The following is a 15371-nucleotide window of genomic DNA, read 5'->3' as shown; positions in this document are numbered from 1 at the left end:
CATTTTATTCATATTTAGTTTCTTTTGTCTTTTATTAGCATATTTGGTATTGGAGTAATCCAAAAGTAATTGAAAATAATCCAGTTAAAGTAACCCTACCCAACCCTGTTTACAGATAAACGAACCTACATCACTTGATTGAAAACAAACAATTGCATTATTGTAATACCTTAACTTATAAATTACCTCTATGCGCTGCTCAAATGATAAGTAATCTTCCATTATAAGAAAATGTAATGCCACAAGAAAAAGAATTACTGGATGGCTTGACTTGTTTGCATAATAATTCGATTACTAATTCTATTGTGTGTGTGTAAAATCAGAATCCTTGGTCTCACTTTCTCCCTCTGCTGAGTCTAGAGCAGGGGTCGGGAACCTTTTTGACTCAAAGAGCCATAAAAGCAAAGTATATTTTATTTCGGGAAAGAGCCACACCATATATTATGAGACAAATTTACTACATTGCTAAGCCTGCACCCCAGACAAAAGCTTAGTCTTCAGCACATTTATTTTTGATGATTTGATAAAAGTGATTGAGAATAATGCCAGAGCCCGTGTCCCAAAATCAACAAACTTGTCTCTTTCTTGCAATGACTCAAGATCGGTTAAACTCATTTCGACCCTTTTATTCATACATATTGGTTTCAAAACCAGATGCAGTTATTTTGTAATAACGTCACAACATTCTGCAAACAGGGAGCCTGATGTGCTTACCTTTGGCGCAGACAGCGTAGGGCGAGAGATGGAAGGGAGTGCTTGCACTTTTTGCGTAGCTCCACCCATCCCTCCCACTCACCCAATCAAATAACGTGAAGTTCTCTTCCGGTGTTTTGGTGTATTTACAGTTTGTGGATTTCATTATAAGGTATCTGAACACAGATTATATAGTGAGCTTTTATATAAAGGATTCTTTAGCGTTGTACAGCCAAAATTTTTTTTGTGTGTGTGGCACCTTGACTGTAAATTGTAGTGAAAAACGTGCCCTATATATTCTGCGAAGTACTGCTTAGAGACTCAGCTTTGGTTTGGCTTTGCGTGTATCTGGACAGTATTATTGGCTCAAATTAAAACGAGATTGAGAAAATTTATATGAAATCAAATTTGTCTCTGAGCCACAGGTACTCATAGAAAGAGCCATAGGTTCCCGACCCCTGGTCTAGAGAATTGCATGCTCTGCATCTGCAGAAGCTCAGCTCTAATATGCTACATAATAACTGTCTTCATAATAATGTGAATGTTTAGCAATTTTAGAGAAAAAAATGGGAATTTAATTCGTCAAATTTACACATGATCAAATGAAACAATTTAATCTATTTTTGATTTTATATTTACAAGCCGCAGTATGGCAGCACAGTTTTGAGGTCATGAGATCAAACCTTCCTGTGTGGAGTTTGCATGTTCTCCCTGTGCTTACGTGGGTTTCCTCCGGGTGTTACGGTTCTCCTCACATTCGAAAAACACGCATATCAGGTTAATTGGCCGGTTGAAATTGTCCTTAGGTGTGAATGAGCGAGTGAGTTGTATATATCTGTGTCCCCTGCCCAAAGATGGCTGGCATGGGCTCCAGCACCCCCGCGACCCTACTGAGGATAAGCTGTGCAGATAGTGGATGGATGTCTATTTACACGTCAGGTGAGGCTGTACTTCAATTGCCTCCCCTGACTGCACGTCACTGGTTTGTACCCCCACACTAGAATCAACAGTTTCCATGAATACGATTTTCGGGGTCAATACTAACCACAAGCTAATCTTCAGCAATATTCTCAGATACCGTTTGACAAAAAGGACAAAATGTGAGTTATGCTGCATAACTGTTCCAAAAACTAAGATTTTTGAGTTTAGACTCGTGGGGCGACATACAATTGGAAGGAAATAATGTAAGGGAGGTTGCCTTTTCGTTTAAATATTAAGAGATTGTACCCATTTGCCTGCTGATTCCATGTAAAACTGCTCATGTGTTGAGAACCGAAAATCCTCACAAACAGCTCAACAATCGGCCTAAACGTTGCATCCTCGTAATTTTCTACTTGATGTTTCACTGGACTTTTTGTTTTCTTCCTTATTTGGGACTGTAGAATTAAACCAGAAGACTGAAGATTGTAATATAAATGTGCCAATAATAAAACACCAGTATTTCACTTCCAGCCTCATGTCTGTGTCCATATTTTACCATGGTTAACTTGATCAGAGTAAATTAAAGAGTTATTGCATGTCGAATGGAGAACTGGTCATGTCACATGTAGAAATATGTAAATCAGGGGTGTTAAACTCATTTTAACTCAGGGGCCACATGGTGGAACTAACATTCTGCCGGGGGCCGGACTAGTAGATTAAAGAGAAAGAAATAAGAGAAAAGGAGAGAGGGCGAGACAGAAAGAAAGAGCGAGAGAAGAGATAAAAAGTCAGAGAGAAGGGGGAAATCCTCTAGAAATATGAAAATCAGACTTACAATATCTCAAAGGAAAGCTACCATGATATTCATTTTCAGAGTCCTGTAATTGGCATAAAACCTTTTTTTTGAATCATTCTAGTTAATATATTGCGAGTAGCCACTTGAATATATTTGAATAAATGCGATCCAGAAACCTAAACTGGTCCAAGGTTTGATAATGGGAAATATGGTTTCTGTAGTACAGTCATGAGAAATAAGAACATTTTCCAATGAGATTTTTTTACACATACAGCATGTGTTGCGTTCCTCAAAAGGTTTATGTAATGGTTTTTTATTGCAGCTCCAAACATTTTAGTTTAATATGGCTCTTTCAACATTTTAGGCTTTTAACCTCTGGAATAAGTGAGTTTCCGTGTTCTTGCTCTATACAACCTCACTGAAGTCTTTGTCTTGTTGAATTGTCTTTATTGTACAGAAAGTATAAATTTACTGAGGCTGTTGTCCTCTGCCACGTCCAAAGCCACCCCTCTGAAATATGAAATAGTTGATTAATAAAAAATACATACTTCAACATACTAAAATGAGCATCAATACTTACAAAGTGGAACTCTGTAGCAGCTCCAGCACCAGCCTCTGCTTTCTTGTCAGCACCAGCTAAAAGATAATTTTGAAATCCAAAATGAGCCAGACGTTTATTTAAAGAAATGCAACGACAGAAGTATCTCTTCATACAAGGTTAATTTGTTCTAGCATTGTGCTCCTAGTTCCAATTGTGTAACAAGTGAATCTTACAAAATGAAAGAATTACAAATTTTTGACGGACTGGATTGAGAGAACATGTAGATGTTCAAAATGGCATTGCGCTGTGATTTACATTAAAGCATTTGGGAGGGAACCACAAACCATATAAACACGCTGGCTCGCCGCCAGGGTCTCAAACTTGTATCAAAAAAAAAGAAACTATCCCCACACCCACTTTTGGTTCATTGATGTATTGGTTAATCTGAGTGTTTATGTTTGTTGAGCAGAAGATGGCCAAGAAATATTGGGCATTGTATATCAGTGACAGAAGAATCAGAATCCCTCAAATCTTAGCAAATAGTCTTCCTAAACGCAGATATTCAGCAGACATAAATGCTTGTTTTGGCGCAATGCGGGGCAGAAAGCCCCTGGACGCTCCCTCGACTGCCCACCCACAAATCTCACAAAATTCTAGGGGAAACACTGCATACACAAAACATTCTACGTACATTATTTGGACACATAGACATCCATTATAATTGATCATCTTTGCTATATTATACACCTTGTGTATTTCAAAGCATTCCCCGGGCTTTTGGTATTTATGGGCAGTAGCGTAGAGTCAACCGTATGCAAAGTAAAATTTTGTTGGGCGTTCACACAACTACACCACCTGGTGACACCAAAGCACAAATAATTGTAGTTTGCAGGCCAAATTCACATGTGAGCTTTTTGGGGAAATTGCTACAAAGAATTGACATGCATTACGAAAGGTTTTCCACCTCTTTTTTGACTAATTTAAAGTTCTGATTAGAACATCTGAAGTATTCACCTAGAAATTATATAACCACAGCTCAGAGAGTTCTTTATGCCATAAAATTCATACGAAGCCGCGACCACCACCTAAGATATCCACCCTGCGGCTCATGGAATGATGCGGATAATTTATGCATTTTTCTAACAACCACCGGAATAAACGAGTCCAGAGATGCAAGCTTAATGCAACTTTGCGCTTTATGCATGAATAGAATTAGCATTAACACACCAAAAAGGTGTCAATCGAAAGGGGAGGGCTAACTACCACATTGGGAATAATTTTACGAGTCTGTTTATTTGTAAACGGAAATAATGTGGCAAAAGGAACGGATTACGAGAAGCAAAGTCCATTGAAGCAGAAATGTTAAAGGATTCCAGTTTATCTTTTGGCATTATCAATTGTTTTGGAGTAAATATTTCACACAGTCAGATTTTATGGATTATCCTTGATGTACTGAAGCCATTTTCAGACATTCAAAGAAGTTGAGGACAGCAAATGGTGAGTAAGTTTTTGCGTATCTCGTTTCACTGATCTTGAGGTTTCTCAGAGTCTATTTTGAAAGCATTCAAATCATATGTGGAATGACTTATTTCAGTGACTGGTGACATTGTACACACACGTATTTGTTCGTCAAAAGAACGCAACGTTAAGGTACCGTATATTATACAAACTTTGCTTACAGTCTTTGTAAATATCTCATTTCAATGTGGGCATGTGCAGCTTATAGTCAGGAGTGTCTTATGTATGTACAAACAGGTTTTCCCTTCAAAAATGTACTGGTGTACTCTATGGTCCAAAATTTACGGTAGTCACTAGTAGGGCTTGACACACCACAGGAAATGGTGCACGCGACCCTAGTTGTTAAGGGAGATTGCCACCCACCCATTTTCCTAAAGGGCAGCGGGAACAAGTGAAAAACTGGATAGGTTTGATGCCACTGAATATTCTGAGAGGAAATCGAAAATATTTATAAATGGCTGAGTTAGCACAGTTAAAAAAAATCATGTCTAAATAATGTACACCGACATGCTTCTTTTATAAAAAGAAGAGTTGTCGCACAACCAGTTGCCACTTTTTCAGGATGTTTTGTTTTTTCAACGAAAAGAGCAACTTGTTCCCACTTAGCAAGCGGCTCTCTTATCGACTTTGTTGATGACAGCTTCACTGGTTCATCCTCTACACTTTTTTTGCAAAAAAAAAAAATAACCGCCCTCAAAAATGATTACAGCAAAGCGCTATGTAAATTCTTCCACGGCTTTGTGAACGAAAGTCGCCGCTTCCTGATGGCACCTCTTGGCTAGGTCACTCACACGACCCCGTTCATCTTTTTCCATTTCTTCCCTTGTGTGAGTTGTAATCATTCTCCTTTATTTTCTTATACACATTTCCCTTTCATGGCTAAGATCACAAAAAGTGACGAAATGGTGATGCTATGAAATGTGTTTAGAGAGATGCCATCAAACCAAACTTGCTGCAGACCACGGCAATCAAGTATAAGCAAGGGCACAAAATTGGGCCTGGCGGCGGGAGGCGCATGCGCAAACTGGACGATGGCGGTAAGCGGTCCCTCAGGGACTGGCACCTGGGACTGCTCGCTAACAGGATTTTTCATAATGCAAGCAAGAGATGTGTTTAAAAAAAAACAACTTGAGTAGCAGTCTGTATCCTTCGCTCTGAAAACGCTGGTCTACTAGTGATCCCAAGAGCCAAGGAGAGATCTGCAGGGTCGAGAGTTATCCATTCGGGCCCCGATGTTGTGGAATGCTCTTCCCCCTGAGATTCGATCTGCAACCTCAGTTGAAATGTTTAAATCTAATCTTAAAACATACTACTATTCTATAGCATATGAACAGCCTATATTATATGTTGAAAATATCTGTATTTGCAGTCTGGTCATCCTGGAAGGGGATGACCTCATGTGCAGTCCCTTCTTAATGTTTCTTCATTTTCCTCATGTTGAGGTTTTTCAGTTTTTCCTTGCCCTCGTGTAGGTTTTAGATCAGAGGATGGTGTAGTAATAGTCTATGGTTTGCAATAATCTGTGGACTGTGCGGCCCTTTGAGACCCTGATTAAGGGCTATACAAATAAACATGACTTGACTAGCAAAATACTGGAGTGTGTAGGTGCTTTTATAAAGAGGTACCACTGTATGTGAATGCAGAAGTAGTAGTAAAACTTACGAGGTGCAGCAGATCGCCTGTATGCATCTCTGTCAGACTCTCCGCGGTTAAGACGAGCAGGCCTGTCTCCATCTGTTCCTGAAACAAGTTACATTGTTCATCTCCGCCATAAAAAGGTCATGCTGTCTGTAGCAGCACTGACCCATTCCTCCCACTCTTATTGCAAACAGTTTGGTTTTTTAATCAAATTTATGATAAAAACTGATGATCCCACCCTTAGGCCTGGGCCTGGCGGTCTCAGGGCGAGTCTGGCGACGCAGTGTGGCGGGCACAATCTCGGAGGGCAGGTGAAGAAAGTCACGCAGGTATTGGATGCCCTCGTTGGTGAGATACCAGTAGAAGTGGCGCCAGGCAAATTGCTCCTTGACGTAGCCGCAAGACTTCAAGGACTGGGCAGATATAAACAAAACATGAAAGACCTTTATGATCAAAAAGACACTCAGTTGTATGGCGGTTTTGGTTTATCATTAAACTTCCACAAGCAACATAAGATATGGGGGGCCACATTTGGCAATCGGGCCATGAATTTCACGTGCGCTGTACAGCGAGCAAGTTTACATGTATGCCTTAACACGCCATTTCCCACCGATTTAAACACATGCACATGAATATTGTTTCATGTGTTTTATGAAAAGGAAGTCAGTGGTTGGCGACGCTACTTTACCGATTTGCATGCCTGTCAATTTAAAGGTTTCCCTTCTTGATCATTCCAACTTTTGTACGCCATCTAACAATTTTTGTACAGAAACATTTGGATGAAAATTGTTTTATGTCAAGCCAATCTCGTCTTGCCCATTTAGTTTCTAATCCAGGTCGTTTTGGTCACTGGTAGCAGACGACAGTCAGAGATTTTCTATGTTCACGCTCATTTTATTTTCTAGTTGCAAAAAAACATCACAAAATGTGCCGATCGCCTGGAAAAAAAAAAACGGATGAGTTTGAAGACAAAAGTTTACAAGGGACCCGTCCCCAAATTAATTCAACACTTCTATCAGTCATTTAAAGATACTATCATATCTTATACAAGTATTATAATTATTTTGAATTATCTTTAGAATCACAATAAATATTTTACTGTTCGAGTTTTTTTCCCCTATAATTCTCACAATACAATGCGTAAATCTTGAAACGGATAAAGATTTTGTTATGTGAACTTCAAAGTTGGATTGGACTTGACCCAATTTCAGAGACTTAACAAAGGGAATTGCAATTCACATTTCCAGCAGCATCCCTTCGCTGAGAACAATACAATAATAAAGCAAACTGAATACAATATACAGATACCCAATGTGACGTGCTAATACCCACTGTAGCGTGACTCAGTATATGAGCTCCAAGAGAGACAAAGCTTTCAGCCACTCCACTTCCCAGCTCTGGTACACACTCCCACCCTGCCATTTTCTTCCAATCCAAACTCAAAAGCTAATTTTTCAGACTACACTATGCACCCACCTAATCAAAAATTGATTGAAAAGCTGGTATCAGTTAAGTTTTTGACATGGCTCATATAGACTATTATATAAACACACATTATACAGTATGACTAATTTTACTTTCATCTGTTTCCACGTCACAAGTTCTTTTTGAAGGGTCAATGAAATAAAACCAAAAAAGGAAGAACAAACATGAAAATTGACAAGTGTACAACCGATTAGGCTAAAATATGCCAGCCAAACCAGTTCAAGCAGTGCTTAAACAGTTAACCATGAATCCTTTATTACCCCCCCTGGGTTACTCCACACCATCTCACTGAAACATGCTCTGGTTGTCATAGTAATAGTTCTCCAAGTAGAATATTTTCATGAACTGCAATGATCAATATCAGTTTAGCATCATTCTATTTGCGGTCCAAGCATCATGATATATGGGCTGCAGTTGCCCATTCTCCACCAATATTGGCTAAAGCTGCAGACATTTCATTGGGTACCTCTGTAACCCTCACTTTAGATGTAACAATAGTATGGCCAGAACAACCAGCCGTGCATTCACAAACACAGCGCCTCAAATGCCGATTTTTTGGGACGGTGAAACCTCACAAATCCCCTTCCACCGCAAAAACATTTTACCCTTGGATCCACACAAATGTAGGTCACAATTTTTGAAAACGAAGCGATGAATTTCTCCAAAAGGTGATATTTTCATGCCTAAGTTGTTAACCAATATTATATCACATCAGAACCAAAAAAAAAAAAAAATTACGGTAATACACTCACCTGCATTGCTTTCATCACATGAAGGTTGGGCACGTTCTTGTCGGCAAGCTCAGGATGCTTGGGCAGGTGGACATCCTTTTTGGCCACCATAACTCCATCCTTGAAGAGGACTTCGTAGATAGCAATGCGATTCTTCTTGGGCATCAGCATCTACACAACAGCCATGAAAATGGGTCAAGACTCCAAAAGGTGAAATGGGCATAGCAGAAATAGTCTTGTAAACAACGGATTTGTGAATACTAATCAGTATATATATTTTGCGTGACGTTTTCTCAGATCGAACTAAGCATTGAAGGTGACAAATGTTGAATACATGCGGGTATGGTCCGAATCATTCATTGAAAACCATGAACACAACACAAACATAACATTTACAATGTATTTATGTATATAATTATTATATAATTGTAGATATAATACTTATACCTCACTGTGATGTGTGAAACTGTCATGCCCAATTTCGTAGTCACAATATGTTAACCCATTTTGTAACAATGACAATAAAGGTATATTCTATTCTGTTTCAAGATTACACATTCCAATTCATCATCAGATCCAACAAACAGTTTTTTACCATCAACGTGCTTTTATTTATGCTCCAGGACGACTGTGATTTCTCAATTCTTCGACATTCGTCTCTGGTACCGTAAACACATTTAGTCTGATATATAAATTAAACACACGAAACGCGCGAAAGGAATAACCTGCATGCGAAAACTTCACTGAATTAATTCAAACGCCTGATTCAAACTGGTCATGTTCTTATCTGATTAAAACAATTCACGTAGACTTTGTTTTTTCATACAGGTTTAGATTTTGAAGCATGATGCTAACTCGCTAGCCTACCCGGTTATGTGACGTATACTTTGCCGATACCAATATGATTAGCACAAGTTTCAAAGTAGAAATAAAGCATGTTAATATTATTCTACATTTTAGGCGTTTAGATAAGTCACACAAGCTAGCATAAGCAGAATTTGCTCAGTTCAGCAGAGAAAATGGCTGCCATCGGTGAACACCGTATCAGCCTCATCTTCCGTGGTTATTTTGAATTGATAGAGAACTACCGCGTTCGAAATATAAACACGTATTTGAACAAAAGAAGTACGCGAGTGTGATGTTCGCCGCAGATTTTTGTTAAGACTCGCGATGGTCGATATTTATGTTAGATTGGGACCTCAGTCGCTTCTTTACCTTTCCACTTGATAGTAGACCGGAGCCGGAAGGAAAGAGCGATGTGGATGGGAAGTGTTTAACCTCCCGCTCGTAGCCGCTTTTTATTTGTCGCCCTCTTCAGGATCGGGTAGAAACTGCATCAGAAGGAGATACCTTCGAAAACGAACTCTGTCACGAAATGTTTATTGACGTGAAAGATAAATCAAGTCATGTTTCATTTTATAGCCCTCAATCACAATATGTTAACCCATTTTGTAACAAAGACGATAAAGGTATATTCTATTATATTCTAAAGAGGGTTGGGTAGGGTTGCTTTGACTGGATTACTTTCAATTACTTTTTGATTACTCCAATACCAAATATGCCAATAAAAGACAAAATAAAGTAAATATGAATAAAATTACAAAATTTTGTGCAGGCTTGGGGTGTAATGGAATACATGGAACGGCAAAAATGATGTTGGCAAGCTGTTTGGATTTGTTGTTTTGCCGGAGATCAAAGAGATCAAAGCCAGGAGAGAAAACTTACCACGTGTTGTGAGTCATCATTTTATTCATATTTAGTTTCTTTTGTCTTTTATTAGCATATTTGGTATTGGAGTATAAATAAACCCTACCCAACCCTGATTCTAAATAGTCTCAAAGGGCTTCACAGAACACGGACTATTGCAAACTACCAATATTTTCTCCGTCCACTGATCTAAAACCTACATGAGGGCAAGGAAAAACCTTGACTGCAATGGATGATGTATTAACAAAACAATAAGATAAAAAAGTAAAATATAAGATAATTGAAGTACAATATAAAATAAAATCAAAAGGATGAGCAGGTTGCAATGGCTGAGCATTAATAAACAATACATAGATATTGTCAACAGGGTTGGGTAGAGTTACTTTAACTTGATTACTTTCAATTACTCTTGGATTACTCCAATACCAAATATGCCAATAAAAGACAAAAGAAACTAAATATGAATAAAATTACTAAATTTTGTGCAGGCTTGGGGAGTAACGGAATACATGGAACGACAAACATGATGTTGGCAAGCTGTTTGGATTTATTTTCATTTTGTTTCTGTCGCATTTTATGTTAGTTTTGCCGGAGATCAAAGAGATCAAAGCCAGGAAAGAAAGCTTACCACGTGTTGTGAGTCATCATTTTATAGTGCTCTCACTCACCCCTTGTCAGTCCATCAACGTGTGTTTTGACTCCGTCAGATTTCCTGCTTGTGAATCCAGTGTCTGGTATCGATCTCGTCTGTCTCGTCCTGTCTGATATCTGACTTCAGTCTCCAGTATCGGGTATCGATCCCGTCTATCTCGTCCTGTTTGATATCTGACTCCAGTCTCCAGTTTCTGGTATCGATCCCGTCTGACTCGTACTGTCTGATATCTTTCTACAGTCTCCGGTATCCGGTATTTACTTTGCCTGTCTCATCCTGTCCGATATCCTGCGCCAGTCTCCAGTATCCGGTATCTATCCCGTCTGTCTCGTCCTCTCTGATATCTGACTCCAGTTTCCAGTATCGATCCTATCTGTCCCATCCAGTCCGGTATCTGCTCGTGTATCTGGTATTGATCCTGGCTGTCACATCCTGTCCAGTATCGACCCGCCTTTTCCGGTTTCTGCTCGTGTATCTGGTATCAATCCTGCTTGTCCCGTCCAGTCCGGTATCGACCCCGTCCTCCGGTATCTGCTCGTGTATCTGGTATTGATCTCGTCGGCCTCTTGCTTCCTGTTTTTCCACGCTGGACTTCTGTCTTACTTCTTCCGCCCAGCGATCACCGAATCACTGGCGTTTGTGTTCACGCGCATGACTGCCCCATTTCCGTAAAATGAAGCCTGTGTGAAAACGTAACGCATCTGGGTCCTCCTCCTGATCTGGATCTGACATTAGGTTATTTAGTGTACTCGTAATTTCATTCAAACCGGGTTAACTTAGGCTTGCGAGGCATGAGACTGGGACCAGTTGATTATAAAAATTGTCGTTAGTTGTAACTTTAATCTGCGGAACAAAAAAAATTGAACACAATGAAACCCCTGAACTAGGAACTTGAATATAATCTTTAAACTGAAGGTTTAAATTAAAACAATATTTAAGCTGCTAGTATCTTTCTATAAAGCCACCGTGGAGAGCATTCCTGCATTCGGTGTTCACTCTTTGGTATGCTAGGAGCACGGACAGGAAACACATACAAAGTTATCGACACTGCCCAAAAGATCATTGGCTTCTCCGGGCGCAGCCTGGAGGACATTGCCGGCTCGCAAGAAGGGCTAACAACAGTATAAAGGACTTTCCCCACCCTGCCCGACACGTCTTTGACATATTGCTCTCTGGTAGGCACTGCAGGTCCCCTTAAAACAAGAACTAACAGAAACAGATTTCTCCCCCAGGGCCATATCTCTTGGAGCTTATTTTGGATTTTTTTGTTGCTGCCGGTTTGTTGCACTATTTTTCATTGCATTATTGTTCGAGTACACTATAAATTTTAACTTAGGCCAGTGTCTAAGCACTATGTTATAAATATGTTAGCTTATTGAACTTGACTGTCCTTTATCGTATTTTACTCTTTAAAGTCTTTATCACATAAGTATGAATAAAATATTACAATGTTTCAGATTCAGATATACTTTATTGTCGTTCTTGTACACGTGTATATAGAACGAAATGTCGATGCATCGACCCGCACAGTTTCCTTGAATGTACAGATATAAATAAAATGTTGTATTGAGTTGGAGTATTGAAGTACTAATAATATACTAAATAATTATAGCTATGTATAGTATTATACAGTAGTGCAAAGAGTGCAAGAGGAGCAGCTAACCAGATGTGCAAAATGGGCAGTCTGGTAAAGCAGGTCACTATACAATAACAATAACACTGGAGTACGAGAGTGCAGAGGAGAACAGATGTGCAAAGGAGTGGCTAGATATAAGAGAACTGCCAGTAGTGCAAACAAACAAAAAAAACAAACAGATGTACAGATTAGCAGCTGTGTAGGCTTACTGTGTGTGTGATTGACCATTTAACAGTCTAATGGCCAGGGGGACAAAGCTGTTGCAGAACCTGGTGGTCCTGCACCGCACACTGCAGTACCTCTTCCCAGAGGCTAGCAGAGTTAACAGTCCATGATGGGGGTGAGAGGGGTCCCTAATAATGTTCTTGGCTCTGGATAGGCAGCACTTCTGGCCAATGTCCTGAATGGAGGGGAAAGAAGTCCCGATGATTTTCTCTGCTGTCCTCATCACCCTCCTCACACTACCCCAGTCGGAGGCACTGCAGCCTCCACACCACACAGAGATACAGCTGTATCTAAAACGCCTTTTGAAATCCAAGCTTTTGTTAATGTTTTTGTTATTCCTTTATGTGCAATCAATAGGCTGTGATTATTTCTAGTAGGGTTGATCAATACTGGAAATTTTCTATGCATACATCCCATAAACCAATGTGTTTCACTCAAGTGCTGACCTATCAACCACTGCCAAATGTTCCTTTATTAATGATTAAAATTCCCCTTATTAAGCAATAATAAACCTTACAAACACAATACAGCAAATGTTTACTCACAGAAAGACGGCATACTATTTTCTTTTGTATTCTTTTGTAGCTTTTTTCTAAGCTGATTACCTCTTTTTTCTTGCTGTTTTATTTTTCTTCTTTTATCTCTCATATTCCTTCTTTCTTTTGTCTTCTTCTTTTGTTTTGTTTTTTCCTAGCTTTTTACTTATTTTTCATTGCATTTACTTCCTTTTTTCTCTTTTTCCTGTTTTGCTTACCCCCCCTAGCTTTTTACTTATTTTTCCAGCTTTTTTTAACATAATTTTTCTGTCGTTTACCCTTATATCCCAGCTCAGTGGCCTAGATGGTAGTGTGCCCGCTTTGAGACTGGGAGGTCGCTGGTTCGCGCCTCGGCCGAGTCATACCTAATTGGTAAAATGGCGGCGCCCTCTGTTGGCTGCGGCTGCATCGGCTAGCTACAACGGGTCAGGTGTATCGACATTTCGTTCTGTGTACATTGTTACAAAGAATGACAATACAAAGGAAATTATTTATTATTATTATTATTATTATTATATGATGTTTTTTGTGTGCCTTTTTCCGATTTTGTTTGATTCCCCTAAGCCATTTTGTTCATAATGTGAAATGATAATTTGTAACATTTGGATTAAAGCAACAAAAACAATCCGAAAAGTAATTTAGGAGCCGGAAAAGACGATTCTCTATAAGGAGCCGGAGTTCCCATCACGAAAGAGAAGAAGCGATGCTCCACCGGGCGGAACTTGTGTTTTGAACCTTTCAAAATAAACCACAATTCTGAGCCAAAACAATAAAGTACCGTAACCCAAATGCAACGAAAAGCGTGACGTTATCGGATGAAGTACAGTGTATACACCCTACCAATTCAAATATTTCCATATTCCTGTTTTATGAGATCAGAGAAAGACCATTTACCCACAGTGCCAATACGAATATATTCATTTTGAATGTCTGATCGCCTCCAGGATGTGATTATAATTCGAGTGTAATTACAATAAGGCATTTTAAATTGCCTGCACCTCCTTACCACCAGGTTTCTGGAGGTCCAGATGGCGTCTTTAATGGCAGCAAGAGTGAGCCAGTCCTTGGCAAAGTCGTTCTGTGACCTTTTCGACCGACTCACCCCGTAAAGCACGTACTCTGCGTCGGGGACCTCCCCTGCTGGCAAGTCCGGGAATTTACCTAGGTGGCCGGCTATTGCCCACAGGTCCTCGGCAGCGCTGCACTCCCAAAAAAGGTGCCACACAGACTCCTGGGCGCCACAGCCAGGTCGAGGGCAGGTCGAAAACGCTGACAGTCCTCGGTAGTGCATGACGGCTCTGACGGGGAGAACCTCATGAGCCACCATACATGACAGGTCCCGTAGTCTGTTTGGGAGGGCAGGATGATTCACGTTGCTACAGACTCTTGTAGGCTCACCTAACGCAAGCCCCCGCACAGGACTCACTGTTGCTCGCTCCTGCACAATAGCAATAAGGGCCCTGTGATTTTGTAAAGTGTGACATTCTTGTGTTTCTAAATCAAATTTCTTTAGAAAGTCCCAAATAAAAAGATGTGTTGGTGGCAAGTTAAAGGACAGTGGTATCAAGTGATTGTTTGGTACAAGTTTTAGCTTCCGCAAGTACGAGCCCATCCAGAACCGGGTCATCGCTTGACTTTTCTGGTTGTTGGGTGGGCCCACAGCGTTTTGGAAGTGGAGGGAGACATATTTGCTCCCCAGGAAGAGCTGGAAATCAGGCACCCCTTTTTATTGTATCTCTCTTTATCCTTTCCCACTTTTAGCCACAGATAAAGTAAAAGATGGCTCGGTCCAGTTGTTAAAGCAGGTTTCTTTTGGGCATGAAAACTAAACTGATTGATAAAAGTAATGGGAGGATGATCGCTTTGATGATTAGGACCTTCCCCTCTATTGTCAGTTTTCTTAGGCTCCAGAAACCAAGTCTTTGCCTAACTTTCCCTGTCACATTATCCCAGTTGGTCTCGCCTCCCCCATTCGCATTGAATTTGATCCCTAAGATTTTCTGGTCTGTCTTTAACACAGTCAGTGGGAGTCCTGCCTTTTCTGTCTCTGTCCACGGTCCATATAACTTCGCGTGTGTCTTTTCTCTATTCAGCCTTGACCCAGACGTCGTCCCAAACAAGTCAGTCAAGTCAAGGGCTCTTGTAACAGATAAGAGGTCAGTACATAAAATATTAAAATCGTCCATAACGCACTTAGTAATTTGTCCCCCACCTCCTAAGATATTGATCCCTTCGACAATTCTATCTTTTCTTAAAATCTGTGCCAAAGGTTCTATGCAAAGAACATAGAGA

At 40.0% G+C, this 15371-nt stretch overlaps 1 protein-coding gene and 1 long non-coding RNA gene across 4 annotated transcripts; one reads left to right on the top strand and one right to left on the bottom strand.

Annotated features, from left to right (window-relative positions):
• Nucleotides 1-2836: 2836 nt before the first annotated feature.
• On the bottom strand, nucleotides 2837-9687 carry rps10 (ribosomal protein S10). 3 transcript variants are annotated; one of them, XM_088338968.1, is made up of 6 exons: nucleotides 9539-9687; nucleotides 8345-8494; nucleotides 6346-6520; nucleotides 6132-6209; nucleotides 2991-3046; nucleotides 2837-2920 (listed from the first exon to the last, which is right to left on the bottom strand). In XM_088338968.1, the coding sequence occupies exons 2-6, from the start codon at nucleotides 8492-8494 to the stop codon at nucleotides 2879-2881; spliced, it is 501 nt and encodes a 166-aa protein (XP_088195094.1). In that variant the 5' UTR covers nucleotides 9539-9687; the 3' UTR covers nucleotides 2837-2878. The 3 variants fall into 3 exon arrangements, with proteins under 3 accessions (XP_088195094.1, XP_088195093.1, XP_088195096.1); XM_088338967.1 differs by lacking the exon at nucleotides 9539-9687 and adding an exon at nucleotides 8919-9493; XM_088338970.1 differs by lacking the exon at nucleotides 9539-9687 and adding an exon at nucleotides 8919-9487 and having other exon boundaries at nucleotides 6132-6203.
• An 894-nt stretch (nucleotides 9688-10581) lies between these two features.
• LOC148364761 (uncharacterized) lies at nucleotides 10582-11921 on the top strand. Its single transcript, XR_015850643.1, has 3 exons — nucleotides 10582-10666; nucleotides 10738-10821; nucleotides 10923-11921. It is a non-coding gene; the product is annotated as an uncharacterized LOC148364761 (long non-coding RNA).
• The last annotated feature ends 3450 nt before the right edge of the window (nucleotides 11922-15371 follow it).

Source organism: Urocampus carinirostris, chromosome 6 (assembly GCF_059441175.1).
Source record: "Urocampus carinirostris isolate Australia breed hairy pipefish chromosome 6, RoL_Ucar_1.0, whole genome shotgun sequence".
Classification (NCBI taxonomy): Eukaryota; Metazoa; Chordata; class Actinopteri; order Syngnathiformes; family Syngnathidae; genus Urocampus; species Urocampus carinirostris.
Note: the sequence above shows the minus strand (reverse complement) of the source record. Positions and strands in the feature narration are given on the sequence as shown.

Excerpts from the sequence above, each read along its gene's own strand:
- rps10 (XM_088338967.1), bottom strand. Across the intron at positions 6,521-8,344 it reads ATGTGATGAAAGCAATGCAG|TCCTTGAAGTCTTGCGGCTA; the intron begins GTGAGTGTATTA and ends ATATCTGCCCAG. Across the intron at positions 3,047-6,131 it reads CAGGCGATCTGCTGCACCTC|CTGGTGCTGACAAGAAAGCA; the intron begins GTAAGTTTTACT and ends ATTATCTTTTAG.